This window comes from Geospiza fortis, unplaced genomic scaffold (assembly GCF_000277835.1).
Source record: "Geospiza fortis unplaced genomic scaffold, GeoFor_1.0 scaffold261, whole genome shotgun sequence".
Lineage (NCBI taxonomy): Eukaryota > Metazoa > Chordata > Aves > Passeriformes > Thraupidae > Geospiza > Geospiza fortis.
This window is the reverse complement of record NW_005054578.1, coordinates 49,441-75,252: the sequence shown is the minus strand read 5'-3', so window position 1 is coordinate 75,252 and position 25,812 is coordinate 49,441. Positions and strand designations below refer to the sequence as shown.

General features: G+C 39.1%; 1 protein-coding gene across 1 annotated transcript; it reads right to left on the bottom strand.

The window, feature by feature from the left end:
- CCDC57 (coiled-coil domain containing 57) lies at positions 1–25,777 on the bottom strand. Its single transcript, XM_031064294.1, has 10 exons — positions 25,611–25,777; positions 18,084–18,246; positions 17,026–17,160; positions 14,987–15,173; positions 13,937–14,037; positions 10,417–10,645; positions 9,642–9,778; positions 6,519–6,641; positions 5,936–6,155; positions 1–241 (listed from the first exon to the last, which is right to left on the bottom strand). The coding sequence occupies exons 1-10, from the start codon at positions 25,631–25,633 to the stop codon at positions 18–20; spliced, it is 1,542 nt and encodes a 513-aa protein (XP_030920154.1). The 5' UTR covers positions 25,634–25,777; the 3' UTR covers positions 1–17.
- Between the last annotated feature and the right edge of the window lie 35 nt (positions 25,778–25,812).

The following is a 25,812-nucleotide window of genomic DNA, read 5'->3' as shown; positions in this document are numbered from 1 at the left end:
TGCTGACAACATAGAAATCAGTCTTTAATATTATAATTGCGGATTTTTGTCATGCTGGAAGAGATTTTTTGTTTTAATAGATGAGCACAAAATAAACTCCTGGATTTTAACTTCTGCTGAACTTCCAGCCTTGTTCCTCTGACTGTTAAATCTTCAGCTGATGTTTCAAGTTTATCCTTGGCTTTGACATTTTGCCAAGATTCTTCAGATTGCTTGATTGAATGTACAACTTCCAACTCCCCTGCTCAAAAAAACAGACAGAAAAATACTTTGTAATTATGTTTGTGTTCAATTATGAGATTGAATAGTTGAAGAGAGCTGGTTTACTCTTTTCCTTTAAATATACTGCTGCCATAGTGCCACATTGTCAAAATCTTATATTACCAGGACCATTTCTGTACATAGGAGCCCAGAACAGTCCATTAAGGCTTGCCATACTGATGGTATAACACAGTATCTTCTGCTCAATCCTCCCTTCATCTGTACATGTTCATTCTCCATTAGCATCAGACTGCTTAAGAGAGGAAGACAGATGGAAGGTCAGTGTAACAGCTGAAGTCAAGCGCTACCTATCTGTTCAGCTGTCTTAAAACATCGTATTTTACAAGTTTACCCTTCTCTCCATTTTGAGAAAATGTGTTTGGATATGCACAATATAAAAGAGGTAACTCTGTTGGCTTGACAAAGCTGTATTACTACCATTATCTTTTGGGTCTTTTTTCAATCTTCTTTCATTTAGGAAAGCATTTAGTATGTAAATATTTGGTTTTGTTATCTAAAATATCTGTCTTTACAAAAAGGACTAACTCAAAAAGAAACATCTTTGTTTAGGAAGCAGTGGGACTGGTCCTAATACCAGTCAGAGTGCATCTTGCAGTTCTCACATAATTGTCCAAAAACTATTATCTCTAACTAACTGAACTTCAGTCTTATCACAGGTTTCTTTAGGTAAGATAAGTGGAACTGTTCATTTGCATTATTCACTGTAAACTATAGGCAGCATTTACAGGTGTTTGGCTCCAGGCACTTAACCCTTATTTTTCAAGGCATTGAGACATTAACTTCAGATTTTCTATGGAGAGCCAAAGCAGACAGCAGAAGTAGTCATAATAAACCTCTGATGACACACCCTACAGTATTCTGTACTAGTTTAATTTTATAAGCATCAGTCTGCAGTCCTAGATACTACTCAATCACAGCAATAAAAGGTGCACAAATTGACAAAGATCAGTTACTAGTAGGAGAAAGTAAATTTTCAAAGTCCATTGAACATGGTAGAAAGTCTAAACAAAATTGTACATAAAAGGAAATACAACATGTTCCTGAATTACAGAATGGATTGATCGATTGAAGGTTTATAGCTCTGTGCAAAGCATGACACTGTGGCTAATGTCAAAACACGACACTTCTCAAAATAATTTTTATACACTGGCTTAGCTTGAACCAGCTGTTCACTCATGTGTGTGATCTCTGCATTGAATCAGCTTGGTGACAAAAGCGCAGTGGACTCCTGAGCTGTGGATGCGATATCCTGTGGTTCAGCTTGCCACCTAGTGGTTTTCTACAGATGTAGAAGGTGTGGAAGAGGATGCTTGAGCCCATGAAGATCGTTGGGTGTATTTTCCTGCATGGGAAATGGACTTTAATCATTAGAATACCTCTCCCACATCTGGCAGATAAGAAAGCAAAATTTCACAACATCAGCCATTTAAAAAAGTGCAGGCAGCAGTGTCTGAAAGGTATTGCTTCGAAGATTACTGTCTTGAACAGGAACGGCAGTAGAATAATACTACTTCTTGTGGGTGGTCTAAATAATAGGAATGAGCAGATCCAGTGCTCCATAGCACACAGTTAACACTGCTTACAGACAGTCTGTTTTTTAAAATACTCACTCAGTTTTCAATGGCCTTTTGTATTCACCCAAGGGGATGACTTTCAGAAATTAATGTGGGAGGCCCTAATTGTGTAATTCTAAAGGCAAAGTAACCAAGCACCAATGCATGACATGCATCCCTTCCTGTGGAGACTTCTGTATGCTTGTCTCCTATCATTAGTAGAGAAACTATAGTTGTAACTAGTAAAGACTTCTTAGTTAGGTATTTGGAACAACAGCACAGAACGCAAGCATTCTACATGGCTATTTTTAAGTTTGGACTGTCAAAAATATGTACTAACACAGAAATTTAAAATCAACCACCACAAACTTGTAAGGTTAGTTCCAAAAATTAGGAAAAGATAAAGAATCAATACCCAGAATAAGAAATACTTGTTAAATGCTGTAGCTTGGTTTGCATACCAATGAAAAAACACACCTAATTTACAAGCCTGCAACTTACTTCAGACGTGACCGTGGCAACCAGAGCTAGCAAGATCATAGCTAAGCATCTAAACTGCTTTTGAAAATGGAACTAAGTGTTTAGTGTATTGAAATGCTTAACATATCTTCCATTTGATGTATGCTAACTTCAGTCAGAAATGAACATTCACAGATTTTTTTCCCCTCAGGATAAAAGAGATATATGCAGGCATGTTGTATGGGCAAACTGAAATTTCCTCAGATGGAAGTTTCATTTAAGAAATTTGTCACTAGATATTTGCTTATGGCTAACAGTGCTTCTGAAGGAACACCAACTCAAACAAGTTCCTATTCAGGAGAAGAACATAGAAATGAAGAAAATGTAGCTAGGGCATTAGTTAATATTTGTGAAACACTTCAAAGATGAAGTTTTACGTATTGCAGAAAAGAGATCATGAGTTTTTCTCTGATTGGAGCTGGAATGAAGCCCGAGCCAGAGCACTGTTTCTGTTTGTTAATATTTTACTAGATTCTTTCTCTGGCCAGCTTTTTACCCACATGGATTGCTCTTAGAATTGTCAGTGATGTCAAAGCTGTTGAAATTCTGTCTAGTGTGGAAACACTTAAGATAACTTTTGATCCATGAAGTGTGGAATTTCAGACGACAGAGCTTTGCAAGTTACAGTGAGAATTACAGTACAAGAAACTCCCCTATCTAAACTCAAGTAGTAAATCAAAAAAGTTACTTTACCTCAAAGCAGCTCACTCCTGTTCTTTGTTAGGCTACAATGTAAACCCAAATTATTAAACTGAGGACAGGATTCTGAATACTTGTGGTGGTGGGGTTTCTCAAAAATGTATTGTGGGATGTGAAAATACAAAGTTTCATCTATACTAAATATGTATAAGTCAAATGACTAGTGGGGACACAGCTTGCCTTACACCCTTATTCCCCCTGCACTGACCCCAGCCTCTGCTAACCCAAGGATAGCTGATTGGGGCTGATAAGGAGCATTTCACACAGTACCACACAGAGCCTTACACAGTACTGGCTTCATGCTAAATGCAGTATTACTGCTGAACTTCAATAGGCGATGTTTGCTTTTTTCCCCTCTGAGAAACTGGTATCTTCAATAGCAAATAGAACAGTAAACTTATCAAGATAAATAGAAGAAAATAAATTTCCATTTTCTAAATGTTTTACAAATCTTCCTCTCCTCCTGCCTAACATTTACTTTAAAATCAAAAAAAAAGCTCTACTTTCCTTTGAGGGTTGCTTGTTGTCAGCATTCAAGGTGCATATGATGTGGATCACCAATCAAAATCTCCACCTACTCTCAAACTCTGGGATTGAGCATTTAAAAAGTAAAGAAATGCAGAGGTGTATTTCTTATTTGTATAGCCTATGCATCCTATGTAGCCTTTTAATATCATCATGGCTTGTATCTGTCTATCTCTAGGAGGTTCTTTTTCTTTCAATAATACAGAACAATAAAAATACCTGAAGAAGGGACCTATTATCCTTCTAAACATCTTCCTTCTACTTATCTGCAGAATTAACATACAAGCTATGAAATCCATCTAATTTTTACAGTAAACTGAAAATTAGCAGGTTGAGTAAGGAGAGAGAAAATTAAAATATCTCATAGCCTTTTGACTTGATTGGAAGCTTACACAAGGTTCTGTAACATGAAAAAAATGAAACTGTTTAACAGGTTCAGACAAATAATTTTCAAGCTACAATTTGTTTCACCAGAAATTCACACAAAACACATCTACTGGTGTTACCAATTTGGACACAGTTGAACTTGGGGAAAAAAAAAGGTTTGAATAAGCAAACTAACTTGCATGCTTTGCTGCAAATCATTTTTCGCTGCTGATCTTCCAAGTCTCTGTATGTGTCACTTGTACCTGAAAGCCCAGTTCCAAGTCACTCTATCTCAATGACAGTTCTATCCATTGTAACAATGTATCTGATAAATATCTTAAATTAAAGTTAGTGGTTTTAAACAGGAAAGATTGAATTAATTTCCATAGCTCAGGCCTGAAAAATAATACAAGCCTCTGCTAAAAATCAGAAGCAGAATTTGAAAATTTTGTATATAATGCTTCTAAGGTGATGTTGTTCCAAAAAAAGAGAAAGATTTTGCTTTCATAATTTTTTTTTCTGAAATACAGAATTCAGTACAGTGGAATTAAGGACACCTTTTCCTGGAGGAGAAAGCTAAGCAGCAAAATAAAGTTTAAAAATCATATTCTTGCAATGCAGTATTTCAGGGCCTACATGGTTGAGTAAGAAGTTCTACTGTGGTATGCCTCATATAAATCTGGATGCAGAGATCAAATTAAACTTGATCTTAGGAAAATATTATCCCTTATTGATTCACATTTCACTTGTTCCACGTTGGCAGTATCCTCTGTCCCTTTTGCTATTTCTAGATCCCCGAAAATCTACATTAAGTTTTGCAACAGTGGCTGGAAATTTCTAGACATTAAGAAACTGATGTCCTTGTAAGGCTGCCAGAGCTGTTGCATCACATATCCAACAGCACGAAACTGCATGGCACTATCAGTAATGTTTCAAAGACATCCTTTTGCTCATCCTGTCAATATAGGCCTGGCCTGAAATGCTCTCCCTATTTCAGTCCTAGCCTCACAAAAAAAGCACGAGAATCATGAATGTCAGCACTATGTCCATTCCAGTCCTACAGGTCTGTCAATGCACATTACTTTGTCCCTGCAATGCACTGCTGTTGTGAATAAATACACTTATAATCCACTCTTCATTTTGAAAGCCCTTTTAAGTATTATTTTTTCTTGTGAGCTACTAAAGATGGTTCATTGCCTTCATACACTGGTTTAAAAATAGATGTAACATAGGCTGGATAGGACCTGTGGGTGAAATGTCACAGTGCTTATCACTCCCTGCTCAGAATGTATCTTGACACAGCTTGTGTCCATTTGCCACTTTTCACTGTGCATCTCCAAGTCTGGTTCTGTCTTCTCCAAAATCCCTCACCGGATAGTTAAAAAGCAGGAATCAGACCACTCACCTACTCTTTTCTACACTGAACAACCCAGTTCTCTAAACCTCTTCTCGTGTAATGTGTTCCCATGCCCCAGCCATTTAGTGGCTCTCCACTGGACTCCAGTTTGTCACACTTTTGTACAAGAGGGTCCAAAGGTGAACACAGTGGCCTCACAAATGTCAAATTTAGGGGAACAAATCACTTCCAGCGATTAATCCAGCGATTGCATTCTTGTTCCTGCAGTCTGCATGTGATTAATCACAGATGAATATGAGTGTACAGTTCTCAGACAGACACATTTATATCTGCCCCAGCTAAGTTTTAGACTATGTCAAAACAGGATTTGCATTCTACAGGAGTACTTAATAACAGTGAAGAAGTATTTGCAATGAAGGCATTTGAACCAGACAGCTATATAGACATTCCTCTTAATTCTTACTACTGATGGCAACCGTGAAATTCCCTTCAAGTAACTCATTCAGATTCTGATCACAGGGCTGTAACAACAGGAGCAGTATGTAAAAGAATTAGTGAATGACAACAGAATCCACCATAATTCCACACTTATAGAGGAGTCAAATATTGTGACTGCTTTACAAAGCAGGCTTACCCAGGCCAGTGTTCTTTCGAGGACTGAGTAGAGAATGGCTTGATCCCATATCTAAAATTTGACAGAAATTATGCGTTCTAGATGAAGAAAGCTGGACCTGTTGGACATGACTAGGACTCTGACTGAGCGGCTGAGTTTGAACAATCTCTGTGGTTGTATCTGCCTTTGTTGCTGAGAATGTATCTGGTCCATGATTTTCAATAGAGAAATCTATCCAAACCTGTTCAAATTCAAACACAATCTTATAGACATACATACTTTTCACATCAAAGACATCAGAAAATTGGTTACATTTCACAGTGGCATCTTGGACTTGGAAAGAAAGTGGGTTTCTGCAAGAGGCAAGACAAAGAAAATTATTATTTTTAATTTTGAAAGGTTGTACAAGAAGATTAATTACAACATCATGGCAGCGATTGAGAAACCTTAGTTTATTTAGTGTTAACAAATACTATTTTGTACAGGGACAATGCATTTAAAAAAGACATAGGTTTTTAAGTCTTCGAGGAGATGACTGTTGAGCAATTCAAATTGAAAAAGCCAAATGAAGGTGAATTACATTGATCATAAAACTGCACTGTACCTCACTAGATGGTAATTCTGTTTCTTCTCCACAGCTCCTTGGAGCTTCTTCTTCCTTTAAGCTAGGACAGGCAGTAAGAGAAGAGAACCTTGAAGGATGCTGTTGCCTTGTGCACTGCAGCTCCTAATGTGAAATATTACATTAACACAAGTAACTCATGGTCTCTAAAACTAACATCCTTATAGCTCAGTTTGCTGTTACACTGCTAGATTTTAAATAATCAGTTATAAATAATATTAAACGAAATTATGTTCTCTTCAGATCAACGGGGTCAAACTACCTTTATAATAAACCTAATTTCAAATCTGTTCAATGTCTACATTTCCTGGTGCTGTTACTATCACCTTGCTTGTTGCTCAAGCTTATATCATCAGGGTCCAACTACTACTCCCAGCGTTTAGCTCACCATCTGGAAACTCACAGTCAAATTCTACCTCTCCGAGTGCCATAGTCATACTGTATTTTAAAAATCTATTTATTCTTACAAAAGTAGGAATCATCTTTAATGAGTTTTAACAGAGTATAGGAGACACGAGATATGTAGAAAAATACAAACAGAGTGTCTTGCTCATTAAAAATAAAGCAAGAGAAGATTGGGATGGATGGATGGATATGAATATTCATTGGTCTTAATTTGAGAGTCAGCAAAGTTCTAAGGTGAGCTATGAAAGAAAGAATAATTAAAGAGGTGGAAAAGGAAAAAAAAGTGGTTTTGAATTTTGGTAATTTTGCCCAGATCTAGAAGTCACTTTTTTGTATGTTTGGTATAAGCATTTAGCCAATTTTTTTCAGACCTCAATCCCAGCAGTGCCCAGATGAAACAAGCAGGTCATGAGAGGTCTCCTCAAGTAGTTTGCTGAACCTGAATTTCTTTGTAAAAATTATTTCCAGTGTTCGCATTTAATAAACAGGTCGCTATTTCTGAAACAGAGAACTGAAAGTTCAAGTGAACAAAGGATGTCAAGTTTGTGACCTTAGGTTAATGAGATGATCACAAGCATACAGAAAAAATTATAAATCCACAAGCATGCTGAGGCATTCCATGAAATAGCAAACAGCCAAAAAGATGATCAGTGAATTGGAACACTGGATGTCGAAGAAGAGGTTGGGGCAGCTGGCCTTGCTGGCCTCCAGAAGAGATAGATTAATCTTTTCAACATATATAAGCATCTGATGAGGATGTTATAAGGAGATAAAAATGACTGAGTTGGAGACATCTCAGTGGTATACAGTGGAAAACCAAGGGATAATGAGCAAAAAGGTAAGTACAGGACACTTCACTTAAGTATAAGGGGGAAGAAAACCCCAACCAAATGACAGTCTTCTTTATTGTGAGGGCGACCAAACCCTGGAACAACTTGCCTAGAATGGTTCCCAGAGGAAGTGTTTCCCCAGCTAAACTTGGTTAATAATTCTTCTGGAGTTTTATACCTCAGAGCACCAACCTCACCCTTTCTAAAAGAACACTGTTTACTGCCTTCAAAACTACAACAATCAACTGCTCTGACTCAATCCTCACAGGAACAAATCTGCTGATCAATTAAGTAAAGTACATAGTGAAATCCTGACTATTGAAGTTACTGGGAGGTCTGCCACTAACTACTAGGGAAGCCAGGATTTTTTTCATTAGTCTCTCTGATAAAAGCTGTAATTTAACTATTAAAGGTTGCCTTTTAATTGCAAAACATATGAGACAGGTTAACTATATATCTTGCTTTTATAGATCGAGAAGGTGCTATTACAGTTATTTGGACATGGGTGCTTTAAAATCCCACCACTGTGAGTATTTGGAAATACCCTGACTGATTAATCATTTGAAAGTTATTGTAGAACATAGTGCAAATCCTTCAAACAGCCTTTCCTGCTCAGTTAAAAGTAAGCCTTATGAAATTTGTAATTTAGGATTGCATTTACACTGCATAAATACATCTGTTTCTGAAATACCTTGGTTGAAGATTATGTTTAAAAATATTACTTTTGAAGTCCCAAACCCTTTAAACTTATGGGGAACCATCTGGCTTGTGGCCAGTCACTAATGGTGTTTGCCAGGGCTCAATTTTAGGGTCAGTTCTCTCCAGTCTTTGATCAATGAGCTGGATGCATGAGTTGAGTGTGCACTAAGTTGGCTGATGATACTAAATGAGAAGGACTCATTGATTCCCTTCTGGGTAGAGAGACCTTACAAAGAGACCTCAATAGACTGTAAGGCTTGGTAATCACCAACTGCATGAAATTTAATGGGAGCAAAAGAGCTGGATTCTGTACCTGGGACTACAGGCATGGACTGTATACATTTGAGGGACAAGAGTCTGAAGTGCAGCCCTGAAGAAAGGGATCTGGGGGTTTTGATTGTTGGCAAGCTCAACATGAGTCAACAGTGCATCCTGGTGGCCGGGAGTGCCAGCTGTGTCTTCAATGTGTTAAGCACAACACAGCTAATCGGCCAAAAGAAGCTAATGTCCCACTATGCTCAGCATTGATATGGCTTGACCTCAAGTACTGTGTGCATTTTTGGGCTCCACAATATGAGAATAATATAAAAATCTTAGAAAAAAGTCCAAAGGAGGGCAACAAAGATGGTGAAAAGGTTAGATGGCTAGATTTATGAGGAGTGGCTGGGGATTCTTGGCTTGTTCAGCTTAAAAAAGAGGTGGCTGGCAGATGACTTCATTGCTCTCTATAACTTCCTTCCATGATGGGAAAGAAGAGTAGGAAGTGCTGATTTTTATTTTTGGTGTCTGGTGATAGGATGTGGAGGAATGGCTTAAATCTGCATCAGGGAAAATTCAGACAATTCTTCCTTGAGAGGGTGGTCAAGCAGTGGAACAATCTCCCCAGGGTGTGGTCATGCCCCCAAGCATTTCTGTGTTCAAAAAACATTTGGGACAATGCCCCTAACTTATATGGCTTAACTTCTAGGTTGTCCTGTGTAACATCAGGTGCAAAGATCCTCATGGGTTCCTTCCGGCTCCAGATATGCAATGATTCTACGGAATCTTCCAAAGATAAATTTGAGCTAAACTCAGTCAGAGTAATTTAAATGCAGAATTTTAGGTTATATTCATGGAATCAGAACTGGCTTAATGGCTTATTATCGCTAAATTTCAAACAGCATATAATTACCTGTGTTGTGAGTCTGTGCTGTAGATGCTTTAGAACTGATAGCTGACACTGTGTTCTTTTGACAAGTTCTCTTGGAAGAAGACTACCAGAGGCAATACAAACTGTGCAGTGTTTAGAGCTAACAGGATGCCAGACTCCTATAAAAGAGAGAATATACTGAGGAAGGCATTCTTTGTTGATATTTTGTCAACCGTATTGCATTTCCAGCAAGTGTTTACAGCAGATAATAAATGAACCACAGAACACAGACCTTCTCATTGCAAATGCAGAAATGGGCCTCATGCTTTTTCCCCTTTATTTCATTGCCAGAAAAACTGTGCATGGAACTTAGATATCCACAGTGAATTTTTTTTACATTATATATACTTTAATTCAAGTTTACAGTAAACTTATTCTGCTTTCTCTTCCACTTCCCTAAAGCATTAGTTTTTATTCCAAGAGATACAATACCTCTTTTCTGCTCATAAACAAAGTCTTAAAGTTCCAGTTCCCACACTGACATCTAGGCACCAGAGAGTTCTTCATCTAAGATGTTTATCAGCAAAAGTCACTACACAGACTTTTGTTCTATCTTAGCATCTCCTATCACAGGATAATCTTACTTGCAAGGGTTAGTACCACAGTCTCACATGAGCTATATAGATCAAGGATCAGTAAGGTCCAGCACCTTTTTTTCATAATGAAGCCTAGCTTTCTCCAGCTCAGAGGATGAACTGATTCCCTGTCCATTTTATTCTACATATATAAGCTAGCACTTTTTTTAGAACAAATTTACCTTCCTTTAACACCATTCCAAGTTCTGCCCTGAGTCTGTTTCCCATTTCAATCAGCTGCTGCTTTTCTTGGCTCAGAATTGAAATTTTTCTTGCTGCTTCCTTGAGTTTATTTTGCATTCCTTGTAGAGTGTGTGTGACACTATATTGACACCCATTACCAGTACCTACATCAGGTAGCTGTTGTCCAAAATTGACCATGTTTTCTTCAAGAACTTTGGGTTCCGGCCCCTAAATAAAACAGATAATGCTTATAATAAATATTTTGAAAATGCGGTCTGCAGGTTCAGAGATTTGTACAAATAGGCACGAGAGATCAGTTGAAGAAAAAGTGTAAAATTGAAAGCTACAGTCCATTTTTTCGGGCCCATTTTCCAGATTTTTTAGCAGTATAGGGCAAATTAAACTGTGGAGCAAAACACTGTAACAGCCTGAGACATTCCCACAGATATTGTTAACTGTAAGTGTAAAATAATACACATAGGATAAACACTGTATAACTGTTAACTAAAAAGCACTTAATTTTAAGATAAAATGTGGAAAAAAGCTCTTCATACCAAATAGCAATCTGCTACAAATCCTTCTTTGTTTAATCATTGTGTACATTGTTTTATCATTTGTACATACAAACAAAAGGGGTAGATATAATTTAAAACATTTACTGAAAAGTAAAGATTCTACAATGTTTTGTCTCTGGCAACCTGAGTTCACCTGCACATACACATAGTGGTAAGGTATATACCCAAAAGATCGCATCCTTGTTTTTCAAGGCCTGTCTGTCTTCTTTCAGCCCCTGCAGAGGAGACTTTTTGATAGCCATTTAAATAGTCACCATTCACTGAACAGTCATCTCCCTATAAAGATTTTACATTTCATACATTGCCATAAGTATCTAAATGTATCACATGCACTAAAATTATTTTACAATTACTCATTGGTATGTTTACTCTTTTACATATAAACTAGCTAACTGTGCAATCCCAATCAGTTTTCAACTAAATCACCCTAAACACTATGATTCAAGAAGTACACATTGAAAGCTAGTATCCATTCTGAGAAGAAACCAAACCATTGTTGCCTTATTGTGCCATGCAACTCCCATGCTCTTATTTCTTTGGATAGTTTTACCATTAAAAGGAAGGCTCTTGAGAACTTACTGAGAAAGCACGCAGGACTACAAAGAGTATGGGGGAGAAAGGTAGAGAAATTAGTGCAGGACTAGAGTCTAAAAATTCTAAGACACCAAAGTGAAAGGAAAAATGAACTGCACTTTGACACATATCTAGCAGTTTGTATAAAAGCAAGTAACACAAGTAGCTGGGAGCATGTGTTGATCTGTTGGAAGGTAAGAGGGTTTTGCAAGAGAACTGGAATGATTGGAGCAGAATCCAATAAAATGATGTTTAATAAATCCAAGTGCTGAGTCCTGCATTTGGCCACAATAACCCCCTGCAGCGTTCTAGGCTGGGGACCGTGTGGCTGGACAGTGCCCAGGCAGAAAGGGACCTGGGGGTACTGGCTGACAGCAAACTGAACACGAGCCAACAGTATGCCCTGGTGGCCAAGAAGGCAAATGGCATCCTGGCCTGGATCAGGAATGGCGTGGCCAGCAGGAGCAGGGAGGTCGTCCTGCTCCTGTACTCGGCACTGGTGAGGCTGCACCTCGAGTGCTGTGTCCAGTTCTGGCTCCTCAGTTTGGGAAGGACGCTGGGATGATCGAGCACATCCAGAGGAGGCAACGGGGCTGGAGAGGGGCTGGGAACGCAAACCCTGTGAGGAACCGCTGAGGGAGCTGGGGGTGCTCAGCCTGGAGAAAAGGAGACTCAGAGGTGACCTTATCACTCTCTAGAGCTCCCTGAAAGGAGGTTGTAGTCAGGTGGGGTTGGTCTCTTTCACCAGGCAGCAACTGGCAGAGAGCACACAGCCTTAAGTTGCACCAAGGAAAATATAGGATGGATATTAGGAAAAAGTTTTTTACAGAAAGGGTGATAAAGTTCTGGAATGGCCTGGCTGGGGAGGTGGTAGAGTCCCCATCCCTGGATGTGTTTAAAAAAAGCCTGGATGTGGCACTGGGTGCCAGGGTTTAGTTGAGGTGTTGGGGCTCAGTTGGACTCGATGATCTTGAAGGTCTCTTCCAACCCAGTGATTCTGCGTGATTGTGTGTGTGTGAGTGTGAAATTATTACAGTCTACCTTCGTTGGTGAAATTGACATATTAAAGCTTAACATAAAGCAAGGTGAAGGCAATGACCAGTCATGGGACCACTGGCTGTCACACTGTGGACCACCTTCACTGGATCAAAAGACAAAAGCACATCACCTGGCTGGGGCAAGAAATGCCATTTGCTTAAACTTATTTTCCCTGAACTTTTCAGAAAAATATTCCACAGCATTGCACAGAAGATTTTTTTTTTCAGGTGACAGACTGTAAGCTGTAGAATCAGGAGTGGAACTCAGAAATCTTTTAACCTTTAGATCTATGTCCAGAGCAAAATTCTGCAGTGCAAAACAGAGAAAACACTGAAAAGATGGATACTAAAGAAGAGTGGGAAGAAGAACTCTCCTCAGAGCTGATACAAAAGACAAACAGAAAAATATATGTACAAGCAAAAGTTTACATGCTATTTTTACTAGTTTCCACAACAAACTTTCTTCTTCTTCTTTAGTGCTGGAGCCTATAATTTCCAGATTATGGTCACAGAAACTGTTATTTTAAATGGAAAAAAGAAAATTATCACGATGGCTTTGCTTACAGACTTCACCTGTACCCCTCTGTTTAGTTACCATTATTGCTCAACAGATTCCGAGCTCCCTGAGGTAGAAATATTTTTGCCTGTAATTCTTCATGGCCCTAAGTACATCCTTAGCATGCAATTAATAAATAAATGTAAGAAGCACAGAGAAAGCGTAGAAAAGTGCTAATGATAAGCATTTGTAAAATCCTGTAAGAAAGTAAAATGAAGTTTTGCCCATTGTTTTTAAGATATTTTCAGGACTGCTTTCAGCTCAGTCTATGTCTAAGAAGGCTTGTTATGTACTGTGAAACTAAAAATAAAGCAGACAGAAGAAACAGGCAAGAAACAATAGTCTAACTTCAGTGAAGACAGCATCAACTACAATTCCAGCATTTTATTCACTTGAAGTTTTGGCCTGCATATCCCCTATTTGCTACATGTCTGTACATATAAAGCATAAGTAATTCAGCATTAAAATATGGATTTGCAATGGAAAACCTGAAGCAGTGACACACAGTAGTTTGCAAGTAGGAAAAAAACCCCATCAAGACCAGCTTGCAAGATCAGAAGTGACTTGTGCCAAGGGTTGACTAGTCAAAATTTATTGCCTAGAAAGAATAAGAGTAAGTTGGGCTAAAAAAATCTTTGCTGGCTCTCATCTGGCCAATCACATAAGCACATATTACTTCCATTTATAATACTTACTCAAACAATAATAATACACTAGGTATTTAATTACACACGCACATACATACAGATATTTTTAGGTAGTTTAAACCTCAACATACCTCTTCCATGTCTGGGTTTACTAAACAATCCAACTTAGTTGAACTGACTTGGATGTTGCTCAGTGTGGTTTCAGTTGAAATTTTGTTTGTGCTTAATGAACCTAAAAGAGGAGTATAATAGGAATGTATATGTATTTATAGAGAGTTTAGGCTTTCATAGCAAGAGTTGCTTCAGAACACCGTCTTATGCATATAAATGTCTAGTTTGTCTAGTTACAGAATCATAAAACCATAGATTTAGGTTGGAAAAGACCTTTAAAATCATCAAGTGAAACCAGTGACCTAACACTGCCAAGTCCTCCACTAAACCACGTCTTCAAATGTCCACACACACATACATGCCTTTTAAACACCTCCAGGGATGGTAACTCAATAATTTCCCTGGGCAGCCTGTGCCAGTGCTTGAATAAGCCTTTTCAAAAAGAAAATTTCAATACTTAACTATTTAATATTTAATAATTTTTAACATTAATTAAAAATATCCAATCTAAACTTCCTCTGGCATAACCTGAGGTTATTTCTGTTGTCCTATTGCTTATTACTAGGAAACAGAGACTAATCCCCACCTCACAACAATTTCCTTTCAGGTAGTTGTAGATAGTAGTATGTTCCCCCTGAATCTCCTTTTGTACACCACTTCAGTAGATATACTGTAAATGGACTGTAAACCACCATGGCAGGGGGGTTTGGACCAGGAGATCTTTAAAGATCCCTTCCAATCCAAGCCATTCTGTGATTCTACATACTGGCTTCACTGTCAGGAATCCTGTACTATACATATAATTGCTTTACTCTTGCAAAATATATACATGATTGCTTTTCTAGTGGTAATTTTGTAGTGACTTATTGCATGTGTGTGTGTGTGTGTGTGTGTGTTTCTTTTCACTAATAATTGTTTTGTAAACAGAATCTCATACTACTGTGTTCTTGTGTATGGTGCAATCAAATAACAATTTTTACACACTCATGGATTGGGGAGCCTTCATATTGGTTATGACTGTGACTCCTAAACTTCCTTAACTGAATTTAAAGTTCTTTGTCAAGTTTCACCTTGCTCTGTAAGCTGTCTGTCTTCTGTTTGAGGAAGAGAAGACAACATCTGCTCATCAAGACTCTCCATTTCTTTCCTCATTTGTGCAATAGCAGCCCGAAGGCTGGCATTCTGTTCCTGCAGCTTTTTTATTTCCAAAGCAGGGATATATTTATACAGAGAACTTTCATCATCATACTGAAATATCTGGAAAATAAAAGCACAAGACAAAAAGAACCCTTCATTAATAAGCGACACATATTCTCTCCACACCATCACCACACACACAGATCCTAATACTTTCAATCCATGAACATATGTGGGAGAGAAGTACCATAGAAGGAGAATAAATGTGGTTTTTTATTGAGGATTTGCCTGGGAAAGAAGTGCTGTACTGAGAACACCATAGGAGGAGGTACACATGGAGAGGACCATGGCACCAGAGCTCTGTGTTATAACTGGTGTTCTGCAGGTGTGGTTTATTGCTCTTCCATATGCAGGTAAACCTTCCCCTTAAGGAACTTATGGGCACAACAGCAGTCCCCTTTCTGACCTGTCAAATTCTTGAAAGTGTCATTGGAGGTCATCTGTTGACAATAACATTATTCTGGTTTAAAAGAGAGATATTTCCCAAAGAAGAGGGGAATGTCCCTGGAATGGAAAGATCACCTCCACCCTCCAAATTATTATGAATTCGAAATTACGGGGCTTCCAGGCAAAGATATAGAAAAAAGAATAACAGTTCTTTACTAGACTATATATATATATATAAAACAACACAAAACCAACAACAGCAGCAAGGACAAGAAGAAAATCCATTAACAGCCTTTGCCGCCCATCAAGCATTTCCCCTTTGGTGTAGTTACGACGACAACCGACAAGGGGCGCTGTAGACTGCGGTGACTCTGCCGCGGCTTCAGCTGCAAGATCGGGACCTCTCCGCTGGTGATGGCAGCTCAGGTGAGAGCGAGGGACGAAGGATTGCCTCCCCCAGGCACCCACGGGGACTATGCTTGTCTCTGTCGGCGCTGGCAGCCCGCGAAGTCTCAGTCAATGGAGCCGCCCTTTCTCTCTTGCAAGCAACAGACTCAGAAGCCGGCGGCAGGCGGAGCTCCACGGCAGTGTTGAAAAACCGCTGCGCAGGAGAGGTCCCAGACGAAGAAAAACCACACGACCGTCTCTGCTCCCAACAGGGCAAGGACTACCAACCCCCAGCTAAGAAACTGCCAGAATATGCCTGTAACCTCGCCCCGCTTCTCCCACTCCCCCAGAACCATTACAATGGTATGCCAAGGCCACGTCTTTTGTCTCTGGATCGCTGTCCATTCACCATCTCCCTGACAACAAATGGGAAGAAAATTCCCGGGGAAAAAACAAAAACCAACCAACCAAAACCAAAACTGCTTTTTCTTAGCAAGCTCTGGTCACGTGCTCTGAACGGGTCGCTGTTGAGCACCTGTAGCCACCCAGTAGAGTGCGCTGCAGCATACACTTTGCTGTCACTCTTTCACCAAAGGCAGTTTTCTACTCTTAATGCATTATCCTTCAGCATGACTTCAAATCAGCATTACATTTACAACTTTGAATGGCTTTTCAAAATATAAGCAATTTAAGAGGCAGCAATGAAAGGAAAACTAGCTAGTGATACTCAAATACAAGACATTAAAATCTTTTAAATGGCTGGCATATTAGTATTTTGAAGCATTGTCTTAAAATTTTATCTTTTAAACTTTAAAATCTACCCTGAACTGCACAGAACCTCAGAAATGAGGTTCCAGAAATTCATTCTTCCCATTTGATTGCCACAGTGGTACAGTATGTCACATTTTGGAGTAACTGTCTATATTCAGCTTGCTCCTTTTGCTAGTGAGTAATGAATGAGAGCCATAATTAATCCCATGGCACCTAATCTATGTGTATTCCAGGATAGATATGCCTATATTTTGAATGAAACATATGAAACAGATGAACTGCCTACAGTAAGTTCAGTGGAAACAAGGCCCATAATATTGTTATCTTAGAATGAATTCGTCCATGTCTACACTAAGTGTTGTCTAACCTGTTTCTCCACTTCAGGTGAAATACTGTGATTAAACGATGTTTCTATTGTCTGTTCTCTCTCAACAGTAAAAGCAGAAAGAACACTCTTCGCTTCATGCAACCTGTAGTCTGTTTTCTGTAGATCAGCTTGAATCTGGGACGGAAGGAATGGAGGGAAGGCAGAGGATGTCAGTAGCTCAAGGACAAAGGGATAAAAGAAAAGGAAAGGTAAGGAATGGAAAGGGAAAGGGAAAGGAAAAGGAAGGGAAGTTAAAAGAAAAATAAGGAAATCAAGGATACTTTAAAACATAGCACAGGGACTTAAGCACATTCCTTTTGTCTCTGTCAAAAACTGCCCTAACAGACAAATAATTTAGCATAATTGTCTTATCTTCTTCATGTAAGCTGGAGAATTATGATTTATCTCTCTCATGTGTTCACTTGCTACAGCTATTGATGCCTATGAATAATTCTGGAAAGACGATAAAATAAAGCACAAGAGTAAATGCCAGCATTCTGAACTTCAGAAACAAGTATTTCCTCTGTACCTGTGAATTCAGTGCAACTGGGCATTGAGAATTGTTAGACCATTGTCTAATAGTCTCTAAGCAATACACATGTATTTAATTTTTCAGAAGCTGAAGTTTTTACACTGCGCAAAATAGGTGGTTTTTTCCCACACAAAAATACCCAAGAGCTTTTCAGGACTAATAGTTTTCCCTTAATAGAATTCAAGTGGTACTGTGATCTGAAATTCTTTCTGCCCTTGGGCTGCTCTAAGAGACATCTTTCTTCTTTTGCTACAATGGCAAAGGAAAAACATCTCTCAAGCCAACTTGCTTACATGGAAAGGAAGAAAAGGCCACTATTAGAGATTGTTCATGAAAATTAATCTGATTTCTGATAAAATACATGTGATGAACTGCTGTACAGAATACAGAAATACTGTATTGTAAATATTACAGATTTTTGAAAGAAAAGTAAACTCATATTTCCCTGAGAAACAACATGGTGACAAACTCCATAGCTCTCTATGCAATAGATGATTCTTAAACAGTGTTAATTTGAAATTCTCACCTCCTCTCTTGATGAAGATAGGTTGTGTGTTGGATCCTCTGATTTCCGATACCAATTACCTTCAGCATTCTCACAGAGCTGCTGCCAGTTAACTTCTGCTTGCATTTTACTCTGTTGAAGAATCCGTTCTCGCTCAGCTGACAGAGAGAGTTGTTGTTTAGACCTATGATACACAGAGCAAAGCTGTTGATTTCAGCAGAATAAATACTAAGGGTGTTTTGTGGATATTTTTTGTTTGTTTGTCATTCTTGAGGGGGAATCACCTGTTGTTAGAAGACTTTACATTTCAAACTCAAGTACAGTACTACAGAATGTACATTTACTGTAAAATTCTCCCAAAGTAACATTGCAAGTCACTCCAAAACATGAAAATTAAAGACAACAGTAAAGATACCACAGTAAAGATACGAACAAATGTGAAATTCTTGCCTCAAAACACCTATGTTTTATAAGTGTATGAAAAACTGTTCATAAAGAAGCCATGGATTTTCCAGAAAACTAAATGGTTGCAGTGAGCTGCCATCCAGTGGCTAAACTGATAAAGTATTTTAAAAAGTGTTTGAGAGAAACTACTTCGATGAATTAAATTGATAAAATACAACTGAAAACAAGAGAACGAGATAACAAGGGATTTTGTCTAATTGATACAAAGTCATGTTAGATTAGGGGGAATAACTGCAGGAGATCCAGTGGCAAGGACGGAAGATGTGCTTCTTTAGGTGTGAGCATAAACAATGGAGATAACTTTTTTCTTCTCCATTGTGGTAAGAGAAATCATGTGTATTAGATGATGTAGCCTTACGCTCGTGGACAGCAGCTAACCAGCTTTAACATTACAGCTCAGCCACAGAAGGTACCATAACTTCCAAGCCAGTTATCAAATATTCTTCTGGTTCTCACACTTCTTCAGGTAGGTTCATAAACTGTCTTTAGGAAGCCCATGAGGAAGAGAGTCCTGGATGAAGATTTATTATTTTAGCAGGACTACTATACTGAGGGCAGCAAGACTTGGATTGGCAGGTGTTGGGTGGAAGACACAAGTGCTTAACAATGCCACTTCCATTTATATTATATATTGGTTTGGTTACAGGACAAAAATTAAGTGTTCTAGTTCTAATGACTAAACACATTCATATGTAAATTAGTAAAAGGAATTCCAATATCAAATACATTTTTATATAAAGACAAAGAAGGAAAGTTTTGTTTTTCTTTAAAGATTGTTATATAGAAAGGGATGGTATAATGCCTCCCTAGGGTATGACAGTTGAAGATAAAATTTCACTGCTAGTAAGATGATCTTTTTGTGGTGAAATATAGGAATATAAGAAGGAGAAGCGGGGGGGAAACACCTTGTAATTAGGAGTATGATAAACAGTGTACATTTATTCATGTTGCCTAAGACTACCTCTGCTTTCTAGGTGCTGACCTTTCCTGTAGTTTCAAGGTTAATGAATTTAGCAGTGTGCTTACTACATAAAATAATCTTACGCACTCTCACATTACTAAACATATTATAAGCAATTCCTTACAAGGGGTCAAACAAGCAAGGCTTAATTTTCTAAACTGTAATTACAAGTGTAATCAATTTTTAGAGAGATAAAACAATAGACCAAAAAAAGCTTATACAACTATAGCAATGTTAAACCAGAACATGCTAATAAAAAAAAAAAAAAACTGAAAAAATTATTTCTAGATGGCACTGCAGCAACACAAAATTGCTTTTCCAACATTCTTACACCAATTTCTGTCATCAGTGTCTTCCTGTTCTTGAATCTTTTGCTCCATGTGAAGTTTCAGGTTCACATAATCCTCATGCAGATGACCTATATGACTATTCTTAGAGCTAACAAAAATAAATTTACATTAAAAAGCATGAGGGATCCACATATAAAATTTTTTGAACAATAACATGTAACTATTAATAGAGGATGCTGTAATTTCCTAAAGAAACAAGCATCATAACATCTTTCCCCATGAGTTAGTGGAAACCAATTACAACAGTATATGTTATTTCCCAAAACAATCCTTCCAAAGGTTAGTTGCATACAGAATATAGAGGATCTGCTGAAAAGTACTGCAAGATCTCCACTTAAGTATAACTGAGTTCCTCCTCCACTCAAAATTTTCTGTTACGTAAGAAAAAATTTGCAGAACAAGGGCTGACCAGCAGAAATCTGATCTTTTAGATACCTTTGAAAATAGAAGCAGCTCTGAATCTTTTCCCCTCCTATCCCAATATTTTTAATTGCTATCAACAAAAGTTTCTCTGTGATCCAGTGGAAGTATAACGTCTGGATCAAATCTGAGGAGCTGATACTGCTATCAAGACCAGTAAGTTCTCTAATGATACACTGAACCTTTAAAGCTCTGCATTAATCCCTTAAAGACTTAACAGGTTTGCTGCAGCCTGTCACACAGCCAAACAAACCTATATTACTATCGTGCTGTTCTGCAACCTTCTATTTACTTTCAACTCTATATTACAGGGTTTTTGTGTAGCTGAATGACCGTTGCAATTGATTAGATAAGACTGATCATATAATACCTACAGAGTCAAAACTCTGAACTAAAACTGGAGAGTAACAAACAGCTAAATGCATATTCACTTTCACATTCTGCTAGATTTTGCTAAATTAAATTTACACTCCTTGAAGTACAGTACCTGAAGTACTCTGAATCCCATAGCCAGCACTCATGAATACAAACCAAGTCTATCAGAAGCGCTGTCTCAGTGTAGTCTAGACACACATTTTTGCACCTCCCTTGTTCATCCCCAAACCATTAAGGGCAAGGCAGATCAGAAGAATGACTGCTGTACTGTGATCAGTATCCAGCTCAGCCTGGCAAAGAGGCAATTGCTGGATTTAAGAGACTCAAATTCTTCCTTCCAATCCCAAAGGATATGCTCCATGTAAAACTCCTAAACTGGCTTTAAATTAATTTGCATATGCACCACATTAACATCAAAAATTTAGTAATCTTTGATGAATTCCAGAGTCTTGACCAGATCACTCACAGTAACTAAAAAAAATTATTTAAAACTTAGCCAGCTATCTCTACATTATAAATGTAGTTGGATCCAGCACAGTTTACAGCATTTTATAACAATTACCATTTTAAGCAGAGAATAACCCCAAAGAGACTGTTATTTCTGAAGACAGTAATTACATTAAACAAGAATTATGTGCAGACAGAACAGAAATAAGTGTTTATTCCCTACACCCTGCAAGCTGCACACATATTTACCTTTCCTTCAAGATATGTATGACGAATCAAGGAACAGTTCAGGCCTCTCTTTTATTAACAATATTAGCTGCTGTGTCCCATTTGTCTGCTTTTAATTAAAAAGAAAATAACCAAAAGAGAGAGCCTGTGCTTTTACATGCAAAACCCTTTACTTGCTTCACATCCACCTCTTCCTGTTGTTTATTCTCCATATTTGCCTCTTCTCTGATTAAAAATTCTGTAGATGAAAAAAACCATCATTTTTAAGCAGTATGGATGCTTAAAAAAAATAATTGTCATTTCTGTTCAGCTCTCTCCAGAGATTTGGGAAAATATAGCTTCTCTCACTGTACAGTATTATTCTGTGTCACTGGTTGCAGATAATCCCTTCTGAATAAGCACAGGGATGCAGAAAACAAATCAGACAAGCATGCCTTTCAAATAGTGTCTCTTTAATCTCTTTAAATGAGAGATTTTTCAGATCAGAAAATGCTATGCAATATCTCTATGCTAAAGCATGTCATAATTTAAATAACATTTTTCTTCACAAACAATCTAGACAACTCCAGTTCTCTAGGATTGAAAAATGAGTCACTGATTGTTGGATGTGAGAAGTATAAAAAAATTCGAGTTTGGTCTTCCCAGGTATACTGAGGAACAAACCGTGCTAAAGGACATAATGATCTGATGGTCTTTCAACTCTGCTGGCCAAGATTTCACATTTATCCCTAAGTTAATTAAAATAGTGTTTTCTCTTAATATTCTGATTCTTGTTGGCAATGTTCAAATCCCACGACCGTGCTAGTGTTAGTGTAAGTAACTTCTTCATTTGGGTAAGGAGAAGTAGATGACTTTTTAAAAAGTCACTATTATGAATATTCATGAACAGTACCGCCTCCCTGCCTGTAACATGTAACACTGAAAGATCTGCTGTTTTAGTATCACATTTTCAGTTACAGTTGTTCCAAATGAATCAGGCAGCTACCACAGTTAAAAAGATTCACCAAATTTGAAGTGCACAGAGGGAGGAAAAGACAATCGAGTGTCGGCAAAAGACAACACTGCCAACGGAACTGGTTGGCAGGAAGCAGAGCCCACAAGGAAGGATTCCATGGAGGGCTCTGGGGGCCAGATGTTCTGAGGCAGAAGAGCAGATGGAAGGCAGACTGTCGAGGATAAACCCGTTAGATATAAGCAGTAGAGAGGAGCACAAGATAATGCTTTGGACTCAGGGACAGCGCAAGAGAGGGCACTTAGCAGGAAGGGTACAGAAAAGAAAGAGGGTCCCCAGAGAGAGAAGAGGGCGCGAAATGCGCAGGCGACGCATCGGGAGCTCCGAAGGACAACCTGCGGCACAACGGGATGTCTTGTGACCGCACTGTCTTCCGATGGAAAAGCCCAGTGGCGACCGGCCCCCTGACGGCACGAACCTCCGCACGGCTCTGCTCCCGGCTCCAGGCCGCTCGGGCCGCGGCGGGCGGGGCCCTGCGGGGGCGGGCCCGTCTCCATGGCGCCGACGCTGCGGGGCCGCTGCCGCCGCCGCTCCGGCCCTCGCTCACGGAGGCAGTGCCAGCCCCCGTCTGCCTCCCCTCCTGTTTCTCAGTTCCTCGCATTGCATTCACTTCCAGGAACCGGTAGCGTGTTCTCTCCTCCTTGCATTCTCCCCGTTCCGTCCTCACTACTCTCACGCAGCAGCCTCTTCTCTGCTTCGTGTGAGCGCGGGCACGCTCCTTTGCAGCCCCCGTCTCGTTTAGTAAGACCCCCTTCTCCCAAAAGACAGCTAGTACTTGTTCCATACTCTCAGATCTCACTCTCTCGTTCGCTTGTCTTCCTATACATTTTGTTTATCCAACCGTTTATTATTAATCAATTTCTCCTTTGCGCAGATCAGGAAGGAGACTCTTTGCCCCTTTCGAGTAATGCCGTTAACGGATATGAACAAACTTCCCATCCTCTCTGAACTCCTGCTGCATCATGTGAAAAACTTAAAAAAGCTTGGCACTTAATTATTAAAAACTGTATCCATCAACTAAACTGCTTTACACTGTCTAGGTGAGACAGGGGAAGATGCAACATGCAGCAGGCCTAAAGCATGATTTTCCCTTAGTCACACTAGATGACTTGCTTGTCTGGAAGTCATGAGGCAAACTTCCTGTAATGTTGTGTCAGTCTTCTTCTTTTCTAGATCATATAAACTGGTTTTCCCTTCCAGAAATTCGAATGCTGTACCCAAATAGTATCTGAAGTACACTAATTTAGAGATGATAGAGCATTATCAGTAGTTCTTATATACTTTTCCTTATGTCATCAGAAGACAATTGTGTGTCCTACCCCATGCCAGTTAAAGAAAGAAGGGGTTTATTTTCACCAGTAACTATTAATGAAAATTAGAATCAGAACTAACAATTTGACTTTTGAAATAAAGCAAGTTCCATTTAGGGAAATATAGTTACAGAATACTGCAATTATTAAAGAGATTTTGTTAACTTACTTATATGAATCACCTCTGGTTTAAAATAAAGTGGTGAAACCCGGCTTAAAATTATTTTGTATATCTGAACATGCAAAAATTATAGTGCAAGTCCCAGCATAATTTATATTGTGCAGTGGGCCCCTCAGAGCACTCATCAGAATCAGCACATAATAGGCAAATGTCTAAATCTGTACACCATTCTGACTGCTGGCATTCTTTACACCCTTATATTAGCCATTGCCTAACCTATCAACTGCATTATCTTTTCAACCCTTCCTCACTCCTGCCCCCCCTTTCAAATTAGCTGTCATCTTCTCCAATGTACCTTCAACTGGCCTCTAGTCACGTAGTTAAATGCATGTTAGTTCCCTAAATGAGTAATTGATAACTTACAGTGATTCAGTAATGTCCCAAACAGACAAACTTTAATGGTGAGTAAAAAAGATTACAGTCTACACAATATCATTTCGGGGATTGATGTTGAAATCTGAATACACCTAGTCTGCAAGTGAATGGCCTGAATTCAGATAACAGTGGACAGTCAAAAACTGGTTTTACTAGTCTTCAAGATTAGCAGCGTCAGTCTTATTGTCTGTATGTTATCTATGCAAAATAAACCACATGGCCTTGCTCATCTTCACACATTAATACAATGAGTCCTTAAGCATGTACAAATTGGTATATACTTCAGCAAAATTGAACCAATGGCCAATGCAAACATAATGTGCAAGGAAAATAAAAAACTTCTAAGTCATTAAAAGAGCTTCAGTTCCTGCCTTGATATTACATAATTTCAGCAAGTAGGTTTTACATTGGAAGCTACTAATCTGTGCAATATCATAGTTCTTAAAAGACAATATTGTATCCTACCTGTCCTCTCCTACTTAGAATCCTACCCCTGTGTAACTCCACATAGGTTATAGGAATCGTAGAATCATTTAGAAATTTTTTTTTCCAAGATAATTGAGTCCAGCTGTTAACCTCCAGGGATGGTGACTCCATCACTTCCCTGGACATTCCATTCCAATGCTTGGCAACCTGTTTGGAGAAGAGATTTTTTCCAATATCTAATCTAAAGCTCCCCTGGCACAACTTGAGGCTATTTCCGCTTGTTCTATCGCTTGTTACCTGGGAGAAGAGATAGATGCCCACCTTGGTACAATCTCCTTACAGGTAGCTGTAGAGAGTGATAATGTCCCCTGAGCCTCCTTTTCTCCAGGCTGAGTCTCTCCAGCTCCCTCAGCTACTGTCCATCAGACTTGTGCTCTACACCCTTCCCTAGCTCCGATGCCCTTCTCTGGCCATGTTCCAGCCCCTCAATGTTTGTCTTGTTGTGAGAGAGCGAAAACCGAACACAGGATTTAAGGTGTGGTGTCACTCCCCTATATATTGGATTGTGTGCTAGAAGCACACAAAAGAGTGGAACCACCTACTCCCGAATTTCCTAAGCCCCAGGTAGCCATAGGAGTGCTACTTTAAGAATCCCACCACAACTTTCATAGATCAGTGCATCAGTTTTATAATCAAACGTTTGTAGGAATCCCAGTTGAGTCACAAGAGATTAATGCAGAAAGCTCATTCCATCCGGATGTAAAAGGAGGAGTATGTTATGAAATCACATTTGCAGGGAGTAGTATAATATTTACTCCCTTGGTAAAGGATGAGGAGAGAAGCCTAACGGTTGTCTACAGAATGCACAATATCACACTCAAATTTCTAAGAAGAAAACAATTAAGCAAGGAAGCTCCAAAGAGTAATTCTCACGGGAGGAGACAATGAGGAAACTGTGATCGCTCCCGGGAAAACAGAAACGGCAGCACAGAACAAACCTCAACAGCAGAAATCCATTCATAAGTTGAAGTCCACTGCTCAGGTCCTGTTCCTCCGGACAGCCAGTGCAGCATTCGTGCCGGCAGGGTCCAGCCCAGCGTTGCACTCTACGCAAGCAGCGCAAAGCTCGTGCTGATGCCTTGTGAGGCGCCGGGGCCCCGCTCGGAGCCGGCGCCTGCGGAGCCGCGCTGCACGCAGCCC